This window comes from Saimiri boliviensis, chromosome 10 (genome assembly GCF_048565385.1).
Source record: "Saimiri boliviensis isolate mSaiBol1 chromosome 10, mSaiBol1.pri, whole genome shotgun sequence".
Classification (NCBI taxonomy): Eukaryota; Metazoa; Chordata; class Mammalia; order Primates; family Cebidae; genus Saimiri; species Saimiri boliviensis.
The window spans coordinates 2,167,844-2,184,338 of NC_133458.1; the positions used below are offsets into that span (position 1 = coordinate 2,167,844).

The following is a 16,495-nucleotide window of genomic DNA, read 5'->3' on the forward strand; positions in this document are numbered from 1 at the left end:
TCGGTGATCTTGCAATCTACAAGACTAGAGTATACGAGGACAGGAACAGCCTGTTTCAGAAAGCAAGCCCAAGTATCTGCAGTTGTGCTATTCTGATTCTTTTTTTCATGAACTTCAGAAGGCAAGCCTGGAAAGAGCCTGCACTTAATGGAAGTCCAGAATGGGCATATTAAACTGCTTTCACTGCCTCTCCAGATCTGCTCTCAGTTCTTTCTCTGCACTTTCTCAGTTTACAGAAAGTTTGCTTGTATTCCAGCTTAGGTCAACTCTGGAGGCAATGCTGGGTTTTAAAGCCAAACACTAGATGAGTATTACTGTATTTCTTTGTCTATTGTAATTAATTCATGTAGAGATCATTCTAGAAGGGAGGGTTTGTAGCAAAAAAGACTTATTTTTCACTGTATACTCCCCTTTTCATGCAGATTTTGAAAAATTCCAAAAATGAGTAATACATTTAACCTGGATGGGTGTGGTGGTTCATGCCTGTGACCCCAGCACTTTGGGATGCCAAGGCAAGTCGATTACATGAGGTCAAGAGTTCAAGACCAGCCTAACCAACATGGTGAAACCCGTCTCTACTAAAAACACATACAAACATACAAACACACACACACACACACACACACACGCCAGGCATGGTGGCATACGCTTGTAATCCCAGCTACTCAGGGAGCTGAGGTAGGAGAATTGCTTGAATCCAGGAGGCAGAGGTTGCAGTGGACCAAGACCACACCACTGCACTCCAGCCTGGGTGACAGAGTGAGACTCCTTCCCAAAAGGAAAAAAAAAAAGATAAATAACATACTTAACCTAGGCCAGGTGTGGTGGCTCACACGTGTAAAGCCAATACTGGGAGGCCGAGGCAGGTGGATCACCTGAGGCCAGGAGTTCAAGATCAGCCTGGCCAACATGGCAAAATCCCTTCTCTACTAAAAATACAAAAGCTAGCTGGGTGTGGTGACACATGTCTGTAATCCCAGCTACTTGGGAGGCTGAGACAGAAGAATTGCTTGAACCCAGGGGACGCAGGTTGCAGCAAGCCAAATCACGCCACTGCACTCCAGCCTGGGTAACAGAGCAAGACTGTATCTCAAAAAAAGAATGTGTGTGTAATTAACCTAACAATTATATACAAATCTCTTAATATTCCCTGAGAAAATGAACAGTAACAAGTTCCATTTAAGAAAAAATTACTCTTTTATGTATCTGAATGTATTTTCCACCATTAATACACACTGTTCCTCAGCATTGATAAGATCAAATGCCTACAAAATTTTAGAGAACTACGATTATATTTCGGATTTAAAAAAATGAGACCCTAAGGCTGGGCATGGTGGCTTACACCTATATCCCCAGTACTTTGGGAGGCTGAGGTGGGAGGATCACTTGAGTCCAAGAGTTCAATGCTAGCACAGACAACAGGGTGAAACTCCATCTCTACTAAAAATACAAAAATTAGCCAGGCATCTTGCTGCATGCTTGTGATCCCAGCTACTCAGGTAGCTGACACACAAGAATTGCTTGAGCCCAGGAGGCAAAGGTTGTAGTCAGCCAAGAACACACCACTGCACTCCAGCCTTGGTGACAAAGCAAGGCTCTGCTCCCCCAGCCCCCTGCAAAAAGAGACCGTAAATCATGCGCAGTGGCTCACGCCTACATTTGCAGCACTCTGAGAGGCCAAGGAGGGAGGATCACTTGAGACTAGAAGTTCACAACCAGTCTGGGCAACATAGCAAGACCTCATTTCTGCCAATAAATAAATAAATAAATAAATAAATAAATAAATAAATAAAAATTTTAAAAATTAGCCTTAACATTAACAAGGTGTACACACATCTGTAGTTCTAGCTGCTTGGGAGGCTGAGGTGGGAGGATTGCTTAAGCCTGGAATTCGAGGTGACGGAGCAAGACCAAATCTCTATCATCATCATCGTAATATGTAAACACTGAGACCCTGTATCTCAGGGTTTGCGGGTAACCATGGTGTGGTACTGAGGAGGCACTTCCCACTAACCTCGGCGTGCTGATGACGCTGAGGCTGTGTCAGGGTACATCATAGGTGGGCAAGACATTCTACTTGTTTCAAGTTTTCCACTACAAAAAATATTAAAAAGCCTATTTTTTGATACATATTTTTATGTGTATCAAATTTTAAGAGGTAAAACACATCATCACAAAGGTAACCTCTCACAGCTAGCTGAGAAATTCACAAAGCCTGGGCACAGAGGCCGTCTAACTTTCTGATGATACCATTTCCACTTTGGACAAGAAAGCCAACGGGTGTCAATGAGGACAAGTGCAAACGTAGTTAACACTCACCAAACGTTTTGAGTCTTCATTTTGTTTGTAAAAAAACAGAAGCTGCCTTACCAAAAGGGTAAGGTTGGGGCCACTAGCAAGGGGAAAAGTGCCCCCAGACTGTGATAAGGTAGCACAGCGATCAAATGCACTTCTTTGGATGGAATACTGGAAGAAAAACAAAACAAAATGACACATAAATATATTATCTGGACACACAATTCTTATGATCTAAATATACGTTGATGTGTTTACAGGAATGGTGGAAATTGACAATGAAAAGGCTGTTCGCTGGTCCTTGCTCACAGCTGAGTTGTAGAAAAAAAATGTTTAAAAAAAAAGAAAGAAAGAAACCAGGCATGGTGGCTCATGCCTTTAATCTCAGCACTTTGGAAGGCCAAGACAAGTGGATCACCTGAGGTCAGGAGTTTGAGACCAGGCTGACCAACATGGTGGCTCATGCCTATAATCCCAGCACTCTGGGAGGCCAAGATGGGCAGGTCATTTGAGGTCAGGAGTTTGAGATAGGGTTTCACCCTATCTCTACTAAAAATACAAAAAAGTTAGCCAGCTGTGGTGGCACACACCTGTATCCCAGCTACTCAGGACGCTGAGGCATGAGAATCGCTTGAAGCTGGGAGGCAGAGCTTGCAGTGAGCCAAGATCGTGCAACTGCACTTCAGCCTGGGTGACAGAGCAAGACAATCTAAAACAAAAAAACAAACAAACAAACAAAAAACCACGCCAGGTGCAGTGGCTCACACTTGTAATCCCATCACTTTGGGAGGCTGAGGCAGGTGGATCATTTGAGGTCAGGAGTTCGAGACCAGTCTAGTCAACATGGTGAAACTCTATCTCTACTAAAAATACAAATATTAGCCAGACGTGGTGGCGCATGCCTGTAATCCCAGCTACTTGGGAGGCTGAGGCAGGAGAACTGTTTGAAACTGGGAGGCGGAGGTTGCAGTGAGCCAAAATCGTGCCACTGCACTCCAGTCTGGGCGACAGAGTAAGACTCTGTCTCAAAAAGAAAAGAAAAAGAAGAAAACACTGTTATAGAACTTCAAAAACAAAAACAAAAACAAAAAACAAAAAACTCAGACTGAAATGCAATGAAAGCTGCTAAATGCCCACTGAAAGAATCTCCCACCGTCTCCTTATATACTGATCTTCAACTGTGGTTAGGCCCATGTTTTTATTTTATTATTTACCTAAAAACTCACCTATCTATACATCTTTGCAGATATTAGAACAAATAAAATAACTGGGAAGAATACTACTGTCAACATTAATCTCCATTAACGAGGTATACAAAGATACATACCATATTTAAAATAAGCTCTCCCATGCCCTACTAATTCTTTCTTATTTTAAAAGCAAACAAACTTACTTGCTGTTTTCTGTCTCTATAGCCTCGAATAAATGACTGGATGATTATTGCATTTTTCAACCTTCGCCTTTCTTCCTGAATAATGAAAGGAGAAGTGAGGGAAAAATTGATCAGAATCCAGTGAAAATAACATTTTGCTAGTAAAGACTTTAAAAACACTAACGGCTATGTAATTCACATACCATAAAATTCTTTAGAAGACACCCACTAAATACACATTTAATATATTAAGAGCTACACAACCATCAGCACTGATTTTAGAATACCTTCGTCACCCGCCACCAGAAGCCCTGTCTGTATTCACAGTCCCCCCAGTTTCCCGCTATCCTTCCCTGGTCCAGTGATCCCTAATCTACTTCTCCCCTATGGATTTGCTTATTCATAGGCAGTGCAGATAATGGAATCACACAATATGTTGTGTCTGGCTTTTCTCTCTTCACATGATGTTTTCAAAATTCACCTATGTTACAGCATATGTGAGAACCTCATTGCTTTCTAAGGTTGAGAGTCATGTTCAAGCGTGTGGACGGACAGCATTGAATTCATCCATTCATCTACTGATGGACATCCTGGCTGCTCCCACCTAGAGCTATTACGAATTAAGGCTGCTATCAACATTCATATACGAGTTTTCTTGTGGATACAGGTTTTCATTTCTCTTGAATATAAACCTAGAAGTAGAATCACTGAGGAACTGCCACACTGTCTTCCAAAATGGCAACACCATTTTACAATCCCACCAGCATAGCAGGACTTTTTAAAGTTTTACTTTTAAATATTAAAATAATACAGACATCGTATTTTAAAGGTCACTTTTCTTTTTTCAAGAGAAAATTCCGATTTTCACTGACTTGAGAATATCTTTAAAACATTCACGGCTGGGTGCGGTGGCTCAAGCCTGTAATCCCAGCACTTTGGGAGGCCGAGGCGGGTGGATCACGAGGTCGAGAGATCGAGACCATCCTGGTCAACATGGTGAAACCCCGTCTCTACTAAAAAAATACAAAAAAATTAGCTGGGCGTGGTGGTGCGTGCCTGTAATCCCAGCTACTCAGGAGGCTGAGGCAGGAGAATTGCCCCAACCCAGGAGGCGGAGGTTGCGGTGAGCCGAGATCTGCCATTGCACTCCAGCCTGGGTAACAAGAGCGAAACTCCGTCTCAAAAAAAAAAAAAAAAAAAAAGGCGGGGGTGGGGAGGTTGGAAGAGATAGCATGGGGAGAAATGACAGACACAGGTGAGGGGACGGAAGGCAGCAAAGCACACTGCCATGCGTGCACCTATGCAACAATCCTGCATGTTCATCACATGTACCCCAACACCTAAAATGCAATAAAAAAAATAAAAATAAATAAATAAATAAATAAATAAATATCCTTCCCGTAACACCCAATAAGTGAGGTGGTTCACCCCGGCCCTATGTCATAATCCATTTACCCCAGTCATTGGCCCAAAGAAATAGAACTGCAAAAGCTACAGAGGAACTGTTATTCCTCAGATTTAATGTAAAGTATCTGCTACTCATTTCTTTTTAAGTATTTTTAAAAATAAAGACCAACTAAATTTAAAAACAAAACAAAACAAAACAAAACAAAACAAAAAAAACATTCAGCGACCAGGCAAAATATCTGTTCTTCACCACTGTTATGACCAATAGTAGGAAGGCCTACAACTGTGTGCCAGCCCATAGAGGTACTTCCCATCCAAATGCACGGTAATCTTACAGGTGAGCATTGCTTCCAGTTTAAAGATAAGAAACTGAGTGCACTATAAAGATTAAGCATCACCCAAAGATGTAAGACAGAATTCAAACTCAGGTATGATAATAAAGCCTGTACTCCATCTTACCCTACTACATTGTCTCATATGAATGCCATCTACAAAGCTGAGACTAACACACACAACTGTGGGATTAGAGAACATCATTAAGTCACGTAGATGTACTTCCTGCAAGGCTGGGCACAGTGGCTTACACCTGTAATCCCAGCACTTCGGGAGGCTGAGGCGGTTGGATCACTTGAGGGCAGGAGTTCCAGACCAGCCTGGCCAATATGGTGAAACCCCGTCTCCAATAAAAACACAAAAAATTAGCTGGGCGTGGTGGTACACGCCTGTAATCCCAGCTACTTGGGAGAGTGAGGCAGGAGACTCACTTGAATCTGGGAGGTGGAGGCTGCAGTGAGCCATGATCATGTTACTGCACTCCAGCCTGGGTGACAGAGCAAGACTCTGCCAAAAAAAAAAAAAAGGAAATACAACATCTTCAAAGGAACATTCTCCAGCAGCAAATTCTTTTAATCAAATAGAAATTTTGAAAATCCCAGATAAGTAATTCAAAATATTGATTTTTAAAGCTCAGTGAGAAACAAGGGAATTCTGAAAAATACCAAGAATTCAGAAAAACAATTCAGAATGTGAATGAGCAATTTACCAAAGGGGCAGGTATTTTTAGAAAGAATCAACTATGAATTCTGGAAGTGAAGAATTCATAGAAAGAAATACAAAATACATTTGAAAGCTTCAAGACAGACTAATCAGGTAAAAAAAAATAAGAACTTCAGAACTTGAGGAGAGGTCTTTTGAAATAATCCAGCCAGAAAAAATAAAGAAAAAAGAATGAGCAAAGCATTCATGACATTTAGGATAACATAAAGCAATAAAATATTCCAGGTATTGGTATCACTAAGGTCGAAGAGTCAAAGAAAGGATTAGAAAACCTGTTTAATAAAATCATATATAAAAAATTCCTGTCTCACAAGAGATTTAGACACTCAGATACAGCAGGCTCAATGATCTCCAAGCAAATAATCACACTATTTAAGATCAAAGATAAAGACTGAATTCTAAAAGCATCAAAAGAAAAGCAGGTAGTCAACTACAAAAGAAACCCCATCAGATTAAAAATCAAGACAACAAACAATAGAAACAAACCCACAGAAGACCCAATTACTGGAGTTTAAACATTGTCCTAAGAAATCTACAGTTACATTCAAGAAATTAAAAGAGAACTAAAGACTATATAAAAGAATGAAAGAAAGTTCTAGAACTAAAATAACAAAAACTGAAATTAAGAAGTCAACGGATGTATTTAACAATCAGACCAGGCATGATGGCTTACACCTATAATTCCAGCACTTTGGGAGGCTGAGACAGGAGGATCACTTTAGGTCAGAAGTTCAAAACCAGCCTGGCCAACAAGGCAAAACCCTGTCTCTACATACAAAAACTTAGCTGGGCATGGTGGCATGCACCTGTAGTCCCAGCTACTCAGGAGGCTGAGGCAGGACAATCACTTGAACCCAGGAGGCCACAGCTGCAGTGAGCCAAGATCGCGCCACTGCACTCCACAGCCTGGGTGACAGAGCAGGACTCCGTCTCAGAATAATAAAAAAAAAAAAAAAGAGAAAGAAAGAAAGAAAAACGACTGGCCAATGTTAAAGAGATCATATCAGAAGTTAGGTCAGGTGAAAATATCTAAACTGAAGCAGAGCTATTCAAAAGGATAAACATCCAAAAAAGCACATGAGGGAAATGTGGGACGCAATACAAAGGCCAAACAGATTTACAGTCTGAGTCCAAGTAGGAGAGGAGAGGGAAAATGAAGCAAAAGCACTAGCCGAAGAGATGATGGCTGAGTCCTTTCCATAAAACAAGATTAAAGACACCAACCAACGAATATCTTTCTTGGTCAAGCAGCACCCTGAAGCGAAGCCAATATTACTACCCGGGGACATCTGGTAATTTATGGTGACATTTTTGGTTGTCACAACTGGGGGAACGGAGTGCTACTGACATTTAGTCGGTAGAGGCCATGGATGTTGCTAAACATCCTCCAATGTACTGAACAGTTCCCCCCAAGAAAGGATTATCTGGTCAAAAGTGTCAGCGCTAAGGTTGGAAAAGCGTGTCTACAACTCTTTTCACCCTAACCTCCTCAGAGAGCCCTTCCCCTAAACACCATCCCTAACATAGGCCCTTCCAGATGTGATCACGTTACTCTGTTTCCCTCACAGGTCTTGTAACCATCTCAGCATCCTGGTTCATGGCTCTGTTCTGCCACTGAGCAGGAACCTTGTCTGTCTTACGTGCTATCTGTATACCCAGCAAGCAGAGCAGTGCCTGGTACACACACCATAAGCACTCAATAAATATGTTAGAGGCCTGAATGAATTGTTAAAATAACAAAACAAAAAACTCTTATCTAAAAAAGCAGACCATAAGACAGTACAATTGCCGATTAATCAATAAAATAAAGCTATTTTAAGAAATTATCACAAGACGAAATGTAGAATAAACAATAAACAAGAAATGTCACTACTTTTACCTTCTTCACAAATAGTTAAGACACATGTCTTAATAGTCAGTTTTCTCCTTTTGCTTCATAAAACATCAGCATCATAAGCTAGGCGAGATAGTTCACGCCTGTAACCCCAATACTTTGGGAAACTGAGGCAGGAAAACTGCATGAAGCTATGAGTTTGAAATTGGCCTCAGCAACACAAGACCCCATCTATGTAAAAATTTTAAAAACCAGCTGGGCATGGCAAGATGCACCTGTAGTCCCAGCTACAGGAGGCTAGCGCAGGAACATTGACACCTGAGCCCAGGAGGTCAAGGCTACAATGAGCTATGATCTTGCCACTGCACTGTAGACTGCATCACAGACCAAGACTCAATCTCTTAAAAAAAAAAAAAGAAAGAAAAAGAAAAATGAACATTATATATATAAGACTTCCTAATTCTTCTGGAAACTCTATCATTATGTAAGTCAACCAAAGCCCATATTCCCTCCCCAGTCTGGAAACTGCCTTTTTATCTATCTTTTTCTACACTGGTTCCAGAATAAGTAACTTAACGGTGAAATCGAAAAATGTTTCTAAAGCTAAATACACATACATTCTGTCGTATATAACAAATACAAAAATACACACATACACACACACACACACACACAGTAAAACCAAGGCATGTTTAAATGCTATAGAAAAAATCCTTATCTACAGAGCATTACCAAAACTGTTTTTACCTCTCTCTTTCTTCTTTCTTCCTGAGTACGATGTAAAAGAGAAGCCTTTTCCTCCTAAATCCAAACAGAGAAAAAAGGAGGTAAGGAAGGTTATCATTTCAATTTTAAAACTCATACAAAAATTATAGAATGTTTTCACCCAAAAATGATTCTAAAGCTTATCCAATTGAGCTGTCTGACTTAACCAAACAAGAAAATCTGAGGCACAAGAAGTTAAATGGCTTTCCAGAGGTCACCAGATCTAATACAAGTTAGTACTTCAGTAGTTTTTGAAGAATAAAATCTGATTTACTCACATATACAAATGAGTACAGGTAAAAGGGGGGAAATGTGAGTAACACTAGTGCTCTGTTCCAACGTCAGAATTCTGACTGCAACATCTTACTGGCTTTGTAAAATATTACCCCAGGGAAAACTGGGTGATGCGGAGAGGGGTCTCTTGGTATCACTTCTAACAGCTGCATAGGACTCTACAATGATCTCAGTAAAATTTTCAATGAAGAAATACATTTCTTTGATGAAAAATTTTTTTCATAAGTAAAACTAAGTTTTAAACAAAATCACTTGGTTTGTAGAACAAAGTGAGAAAACAAAAGGAAAAGTTAACTTCAAATAAATGAAAAAGTAAATAAAAACAACCCTCTTCTCCCTCCAAATTGTTCCAGTCTTTAGTGTATGGACACTTCATTTTTGTAAAGTTCACCCAAAATAAAATTAAAGGTCCAGGCCGGGCAAGGTGGCTCATGCCTGTAATCCCAGCATTTTTGGAGGCCAAGGCGGGAGAATCACTTGAGCCCAGGAATTTGAGACCAGCTTAGGCAATATAGCGAGACCCTGCCACTACAAAAACTTAAAAAAAAAAAGCAGCATGTGCTTGTAATCCCAGCTACTGAGGGTGAAAGAATCACTTAGACCCAGGAGGTCAAGGCTGCAGTGAGCTGGGATTGAGCCACTACTCTCCGGCATAAGTGACAAAGCAAGATCCTCTCTCAAAAATAAAAATAAAAATAAAAAGTTAAAGGTCTGAGGCACTACATATGAATCATTAGAAAAAAAGTAATACATTTAAGTATCTTAAGAGATACACTTAATCAGAACAGTGTCAGAGAGCAGTTAAGCCAAATACACTGATATGTGAACTAACACTGTGTAGAATCAAGTTTCTAACCTTTTTTTTTTTTTTTTTTTAAATTAAGACAGAGTCTTGCTCTATCACCCAGGCTGGAATGTAGAGGCACGATCTGGGCTTACTGCAGCCTCTATCTCCCGAGTTCAAGCAATTCTCATGCCTCACCCTCCCGAGTAGATAGGACTACAGGTGCACACCACCACACCTGGCTAATTTTTGTATTTTCAGTAGAGATGGGGTTTCACCACACTGGCCAGGCTGTTGTTCTTGAACTCCTGGCCTCAAGTGATTTGCCCACCTTGGCCTCCCAAATTTCTGGAATTACAGGTGTAAGCCACTGTGCTCGGCCTAGAATCAAGTTTCGAATTTTAAAAATGTAAAGCCAGGCCTGGTGCATGTCTATAATCCCAGCACTTTGGAAAGCCAAGGTGGTCAGGTCGCGTGAGCTCAGGAATACGAGACTGCCTGGGCCACATAGTGAAACCCTTTCTCTACAAAAAGTACAAATTAGCAGGGCATGGTGGTGCATACCTGTAGTCCCAGCTACTTGGGAGTTAAGGCAGAAAGATCACTTGAACTGGGGAGGTTGAGGCTGCCGTGAGCCAAGATCGTGCTACTGCACTCCTGCCTGGGTGAAAAAGTGAGACCCTGTCTCAAAAACAAAAGTCAAAGAAATTAATCCTCCAGATATTTTCCATCATAGAAAATTTCACAGCTGGGCACAGTGGCTCACGCCTATAATCCCAGCACTTTGGGAGACTGAGGTAGGTGGACCACCAGAGGTCAGGAGTTCAAGACCAACCTGACCAAAGTGGTGAAACCCTGTCTCAATAAAAATCCAAATCTGCCAAGTGTGGTGGCTCATGTGCCTATAATCTCAGCTACACAGGAGGCTGAGACAGAAGAATAGCTTGAACCTGGGAGGCAGAGGCTGTAGGGAGCCAAGATCTCACCACTGCACTCCAGCCTGGGCAGCAAGAATGAAACTCCTTGTTGGGGGGGAAGAAAATTTCACATTAAAAAAACCTTTATTGGCCGGGCGCGGTGGCTCAAGCCTGTAATTCCAGCACTTTGGGAGGCCGAGGCGGGTGGATCACGAGGTCAAGAGATCGAGACCATCCTGGTCAACATGGTGAAACCCCGTCTCTACTAAACATGCAAAAAATTAGCTGGGCATGGTGGCGCGTGCCTGTAATCCCAGCTACTCAGGAGGCTGAGGCAGGAGAATTGCCTGAACCCAGGAGGCGGAGGTTGCGGTGAGCCGAGATCGCGCCATTGCACTCCAGCCTGGGTAACAAGAGCGAAACTCCGTCTCAAAAAACAAAACAAAACAAAACAAAAAAAACAAAAACAAACAAACAAACAAAAAAAACAAAACAAAACCTTTATTACATGCCCAATAGCAAAAAAATACTGTTTTAAACTTAATTAAAATGATTCATGATTGTTTACTTAATATTCTTTAAATAGATTCTTTAAACTCTTTAAAACAAATTTTAGACACAGAAAAGCTGCAAAAACGGTACGAGCCCCCTAACCCACGTCCTACTCACCTCCACATAAGCAGACACAGTTACCAACAGGAAATTCACACTGACACAGTGACATTGACTAATCTAAGAACTTAATTAGAAATCCACAAATTTCCCACTCATGCTGTTTATCTGTTCTAGTGCTATATCTAGGACTCCACACTGTATTTAGCTACTATCTCTTCTTAATCTTCTTACAGCGGTTTTTTTTTTTTGAGACAGAGTTTCGCTCCTGTCACCCAGGCTGGAGTGCAATGGCCCGATCTCGGCTCACCGCAACCTCCGCCTCCTGGGTTCAGGCAATTCTCCTGCCTCAGCCTCCTGAGTAGCTGGGATTACAGGCACGCGCCACCATGCCCAGCTAATTTTTTGCATGTTTAGTAGAGACGGGGTTTCACTATGTTGACCAGGATGGTCTCGATCTCTCGACCTCGTGATCCACCCGCCTCGGCCTCCCAAAGTGCTGGGGTTACAGGCTTGAGCCACCGTGCCCGGCCTAACAGCGTTCTTATCTTCACTTTTCATGTCCTGGATGCTGCCCTCAATTTGGATTTTTCCAATACTCTCAGTAGTACAGTAAGGTTATGCAATAATGATAGCATTAGATTTTAATCCACAAGATCATATGCACAAACACACAAGGAACTCAACACTTATATAAATAATCAAATAAATAAACAAGGGAAAAGAAAATCTTTTCCTCACAGAATCCAGTTTAAAAATGTAGAAAGAAAAAGGAAGAATCACCAAACACTACAGTAATTAACACTGCAGACAAATTCTACTAATGTATGCTAAAATCAGCAGGCAAAAGTGACGAGAAACAGGATTTGACCAGTGTCAAAGTATCTCTCGAAATACAGATCGAGCAACAAGGGAAAGACAAGGAGAAATTTTGCAGACACCAACTAAGACATGGCCTGGCTCGGTAATAAAACATATGGACATAATTAACTACTACTTGATACAGTACAAAGGATACAATAAACTACTGTGTTAGTCTTGCCAAAAAGAATCTTTTTAACCCAAATGTATTTACCTTAAGAGGAAACCTTTTATCACTAAATGGAAAAACAGTATCAGTGGTCACAAACAGAAGGCATCCTCCCAAATTAAATACAATGAAAACTACATTTTTACATTTTAAATTAAATTTGAAAGTGGCTGGTGCAGTGGCTCACGCCTGTAATCCCAACACTTTGGGAAGCAGAGGCTGGCAGATCACCTGAGATCAGGAGTTCGAGACCAGCCTGACCAACATGGTGAAACTCCATCTCTACTAAAAATACAAAAATCAGCTGGCTGTGGTGGCATGCACCTGTAGTCCCAGCTACTTAAAAGACTAGGGCAGGAGAATCTCTTAAACCCGGGAGGGAGAGGTTGCAGTGAGCCCAAATCCTCCCACTGCACTCCAGCCTGGGTGACAGAGCAAGACTCCATCTCAAAAACAAACAAGCAAGCAAGCAAACAAAAAGAACACACTAACAAGTTTATTTATGAAAAGCCCTACCTGAAATGAGATTTCTCTAAGTAAAAGAAACTTCGCAATCACAATAAAAGAACATGAGGAGCTATGCTGCACAGTTTAAGAGGAAGATCAGGCTCTATTAGACAGTTTTATTTATATTTATTTTATTGAGACGAAGTCTCGCTCTTGTCCCCCAGGCTGGAGTGCAGTGGCGTGATCTCGGCTCACTGCAACCTCCGCCTCCCGGGTTCAAGCCATTCTCCTGCCTCAGCCTCTCGGGGAGCTGGGATTACAGTTGTGAGCCACTGTGCTCAGCTGACAGTTTTATTTTTTAAATTTTGATATTAAAGAATTATAATTTACATGTTTATAATTAGATCAGTTAGGCAAATGGTATTTATTTATTTTTTTGGAGACAGGGTCTCACTCTGGCCCCGGCTGGAGTGCAGTGATGCAATCTTGGCTTACTGCAACCTCCACCTCCAGGGCTCAAGCCCTGCCTCAACCTCCCGAGCAGCTGGGATTACAGGTGCGCACCACCACGCTTGGCAAAATTTTTGTATTTTTAGTAGAGACAAGATTTCACCATGTTTATCAGGCTGGTCTCGAACTCCTGACCTCAAGTGATTGGCCCACCTCGGCCTCTCAAAGTGCTTGAATTACAAGCGTGAACCACTGCACTCAGCTGCAAATTGTATTTAATCATGTTCTCTGATAGAACTGGATTCTGAAAAGGATTCCTAACTAAAATGTCATTTGCTTTAACAAACTTTTGCTTCCAGAAACCATCCACAGTCTGATCTTTTGAATGTAGCCTTTTACTTGGTAACAGTCATATATTAATAAAACAGGGTAGGGGGAGACTGTCTTTCTCCATTCACCACTACCAGGTGGTTTAGGAAAACACTCATGGAGACCTTTAATCCTAATTCTTTTTTTTTCCCTAATTATTTTCTCTCTTTTTCTCCCACATGCCTGCTATGTCAAATACTCCTAACTTTGTAAATGCCATATTCAAAATACTTTTTTCAAGGTTTTCACAGTTCTTTCCTCCACAATCAAGGTGTATATCCCACAGTGAAAGTTTTACTCCACAAAGATTTGACATTCTTCTTGAGATAACAGTCAAGGAGAGACTATGCCACCAGCTTTCAGGATGAGGGAGAAGTGGGTGCTGGCAGTTACTGCCCATGACTTCACCAGGCTAGAAATTAAGTCTCTGCCTTTCTCAAGAGTGATGATTTCACACTCTTGATTACAAAGTTAATATTCCTGCATACATGACTAGCAGGACTGCCTTTTCAATACAAAAAGGGAGATTTTAGTTCTGGTAAACTTTCTGGTGCTGGAGCACACTGGACCAAATTTTCACATTAACCCAAGACACCACCTCTGCTTTTCCAATTCAGCACACTTGGAGTGTATGTTATCGTTTGTCATAAAAATCAACAATAGATTTGAAAGCATTTCTTCTAATTTATGAGTTAGAAAAAAAATTGTCTCCATGGACTTGTCTATTTAGCTCATGCCTGATAAAGCAAAAGAGCAAAGGATTAGCTGAGTTCGGAGTATTAGTGGGCTCATCGGTCTGTGGTGAACAGAACCAAGTTTGTTTTCCCCGGGAAAATAACAGCTGCTCAATGTATTTGTCCCAATCTAAAAATGGACAATGAGCTAAATCACTAGACAAAGGAAATCTTGTCCATTATCTTATTTACTTTGTCACTAATCATCACTTTTAATCACAGCTTTGGCAGCAGCTTCCCATTTGGCCAATTAGCAGCTCTAGCCTTTGTGATGAAGTACAATGCACAGACACAGCATTCTCTAGGTCAGTCCTGCCCCGGGTTCTGGGTGCTATGGCTGATGGTTTCAGAATAAAGCGTGGGTGCACAGCTTCACACTGGGATTTGCCGTGTCAAGAAGAGGTCCCCTCTCAGCCAGTCCATGGAAAACTGGCTTTCAAAAACTTTCATTACATTTGCTTCCTTTGATTCTCTTTGGAGCCAGCAAGTTAAAGTTGACTCCAGGGATGGGCACAGTGGCTCACACTTGTAATCGCAGCCCTTTGGGAGGAGGCTTAGGCACAAGGATCACTGGAAACCAAGAGTTCAAGACCAGCCTCGGCCATGAAACAAGATTGGGTCTCTTTAAAAAAAAAAGGAAGAAAGAAAGAAAAAAGAAAAAACATATTTATTTGTAGAGATTGGGTCTCACCATGTTTACATATGTGTGTGTGTGTGTGTGTGTGTGTGTGTGTGTGTGTGTGTATGCGTGTGTGTATTTTTTTTTGAGACAGAGTCTCACTCTGTCACCCACGCTGGAGTGCAGTGGTACAATCTCAGCCTGGCTTTTTTTTTTTTTTTTTTTTTTTTAAGGTAGAGACGAGGTTTCACCATATTGGCCAGGCTGGTCTTGAACTCCTGACCTCAGGTGATCCACCCACCTCAGCCTCCCAAAGTGCTGGGATTACAGGTGTGAGCCACCACACCTAGCCACCATGTTATATTTTAATGGTCATTTAGGTTGTTTTCAGTTTTTTGTTAATTCAAATAAAACTGCAGTGGATATCCTTGTAAATGTGTCAGTAGTACCTGTAGGTTAAATTTCTAGAAACGAAACTGCTAGGTCAAAGGCTATGTGCATTTTGAATTTTAGTATTTCCAAATTGCCCTCCAAGGAGATCATACCAGTGTATGAAAGTGACTGCTGTCCCCTCACCTGCCAGTGCAGCGGCTAACTTCTTACATTTTCCAAGTAGACAGGCACAAAGCCTTATTTCACTGTAGTTCTAATTGTATTTTTTCTAAAATAAGTTAAGGCTAAAGTTCTTATGTTTAAAGGTATTTGTATTTCTCTATACACTGACCCATTTAATAATTTTTCTATTTGATTATCTTTTTGTATTGTTTTACAAAAAATCATTTTTGTGATGTTACAAATATTCCCTTTGTCACTGTCTTTAACCTTGGTTATGATATTTTTCTGTGTACAAAGTTTAAATTTTTAATACAGCCAATTTTCTCACTTAAAAATTAGGCAGCTGCAGCTTAGGAATATACACATAGCATGGACTACATACTACTCACATCACTAGCATGGATTTCTGTATACTGAATTTTTTAATGCCTTGTTGTAAGCTTATTTTCATTTTTATTTTGTTTGAGACGGAGTCTTGCTCTGTTGCCAGGCTGGAGTGCTGTGGCCTGATCTTGGCTCACTGCAACCTCCACCTCCCAAGTGCAAGAGACTCTCCTGCCTTGGCCTCCCGAGCAGCTGGGACTATAGGCATGTACCACCACACCTAGCTAATTTTTTGTCATTTTTTTAGTAGAGAAGGGGTTTTGCCATTTTGACCAGGATGGTCATGATGTCTTGGCCTTGTGATCTGCCTGCCTCAGCCTTCCAAAGTGCTGGGATTACAGGCATGAGCCACCACGTCCAGCAGGCTTATTTTTAATAGCATACTGAAATTTCACTTTCAGAAGCTGACATTTATTTACCAGTGTTGAGTCACATGTAAATATTCATAATTGTGAATTAGGATCATTCCTACGCCTTTATTTTTTTCTTCCTACTGACTGAACCTGACATTGAGTTTTTAAAAGGGTCATTTTTAAAGTCTAAATATGAAGACTGTCTTATAATTGAGGAC

The 16,495-nt window shown here is 41.1% G+C and overlaps 1 protein-coding gene across 1 annotated transcript in view; it reads right to left on the reverse strand.

The window, feature by feature from the left end:
* Positions 1 to 16,495, reverse strand: part of UBE3C (ubiquitin protein ligase E3C) — a 128,076-nt gene that overhangs the window by 95,027 nt on the left and 16,554 nt on the right. The window contains exons 2-4 of the mRNA XM_039472736.2: positions 8,712 to 8,765; positions 3,689 to 3,763; positions 2,320 to 2,466 (exon numbers count right to left, since the gene is read on the reverse strand). Of these exons, the coding sequence (XP_039328670.1) occupies positions 2,320 to 2,466; positions 3,689 to 3,763; positions 8,712 to 8,765 (276 nt within the window). The remainder of the gene's footprint in view (positions 1 to 2,319; positions 2,467 to 3,688; positions 3,764 to 8,711; positions 8,766 to 16,495) is intronic.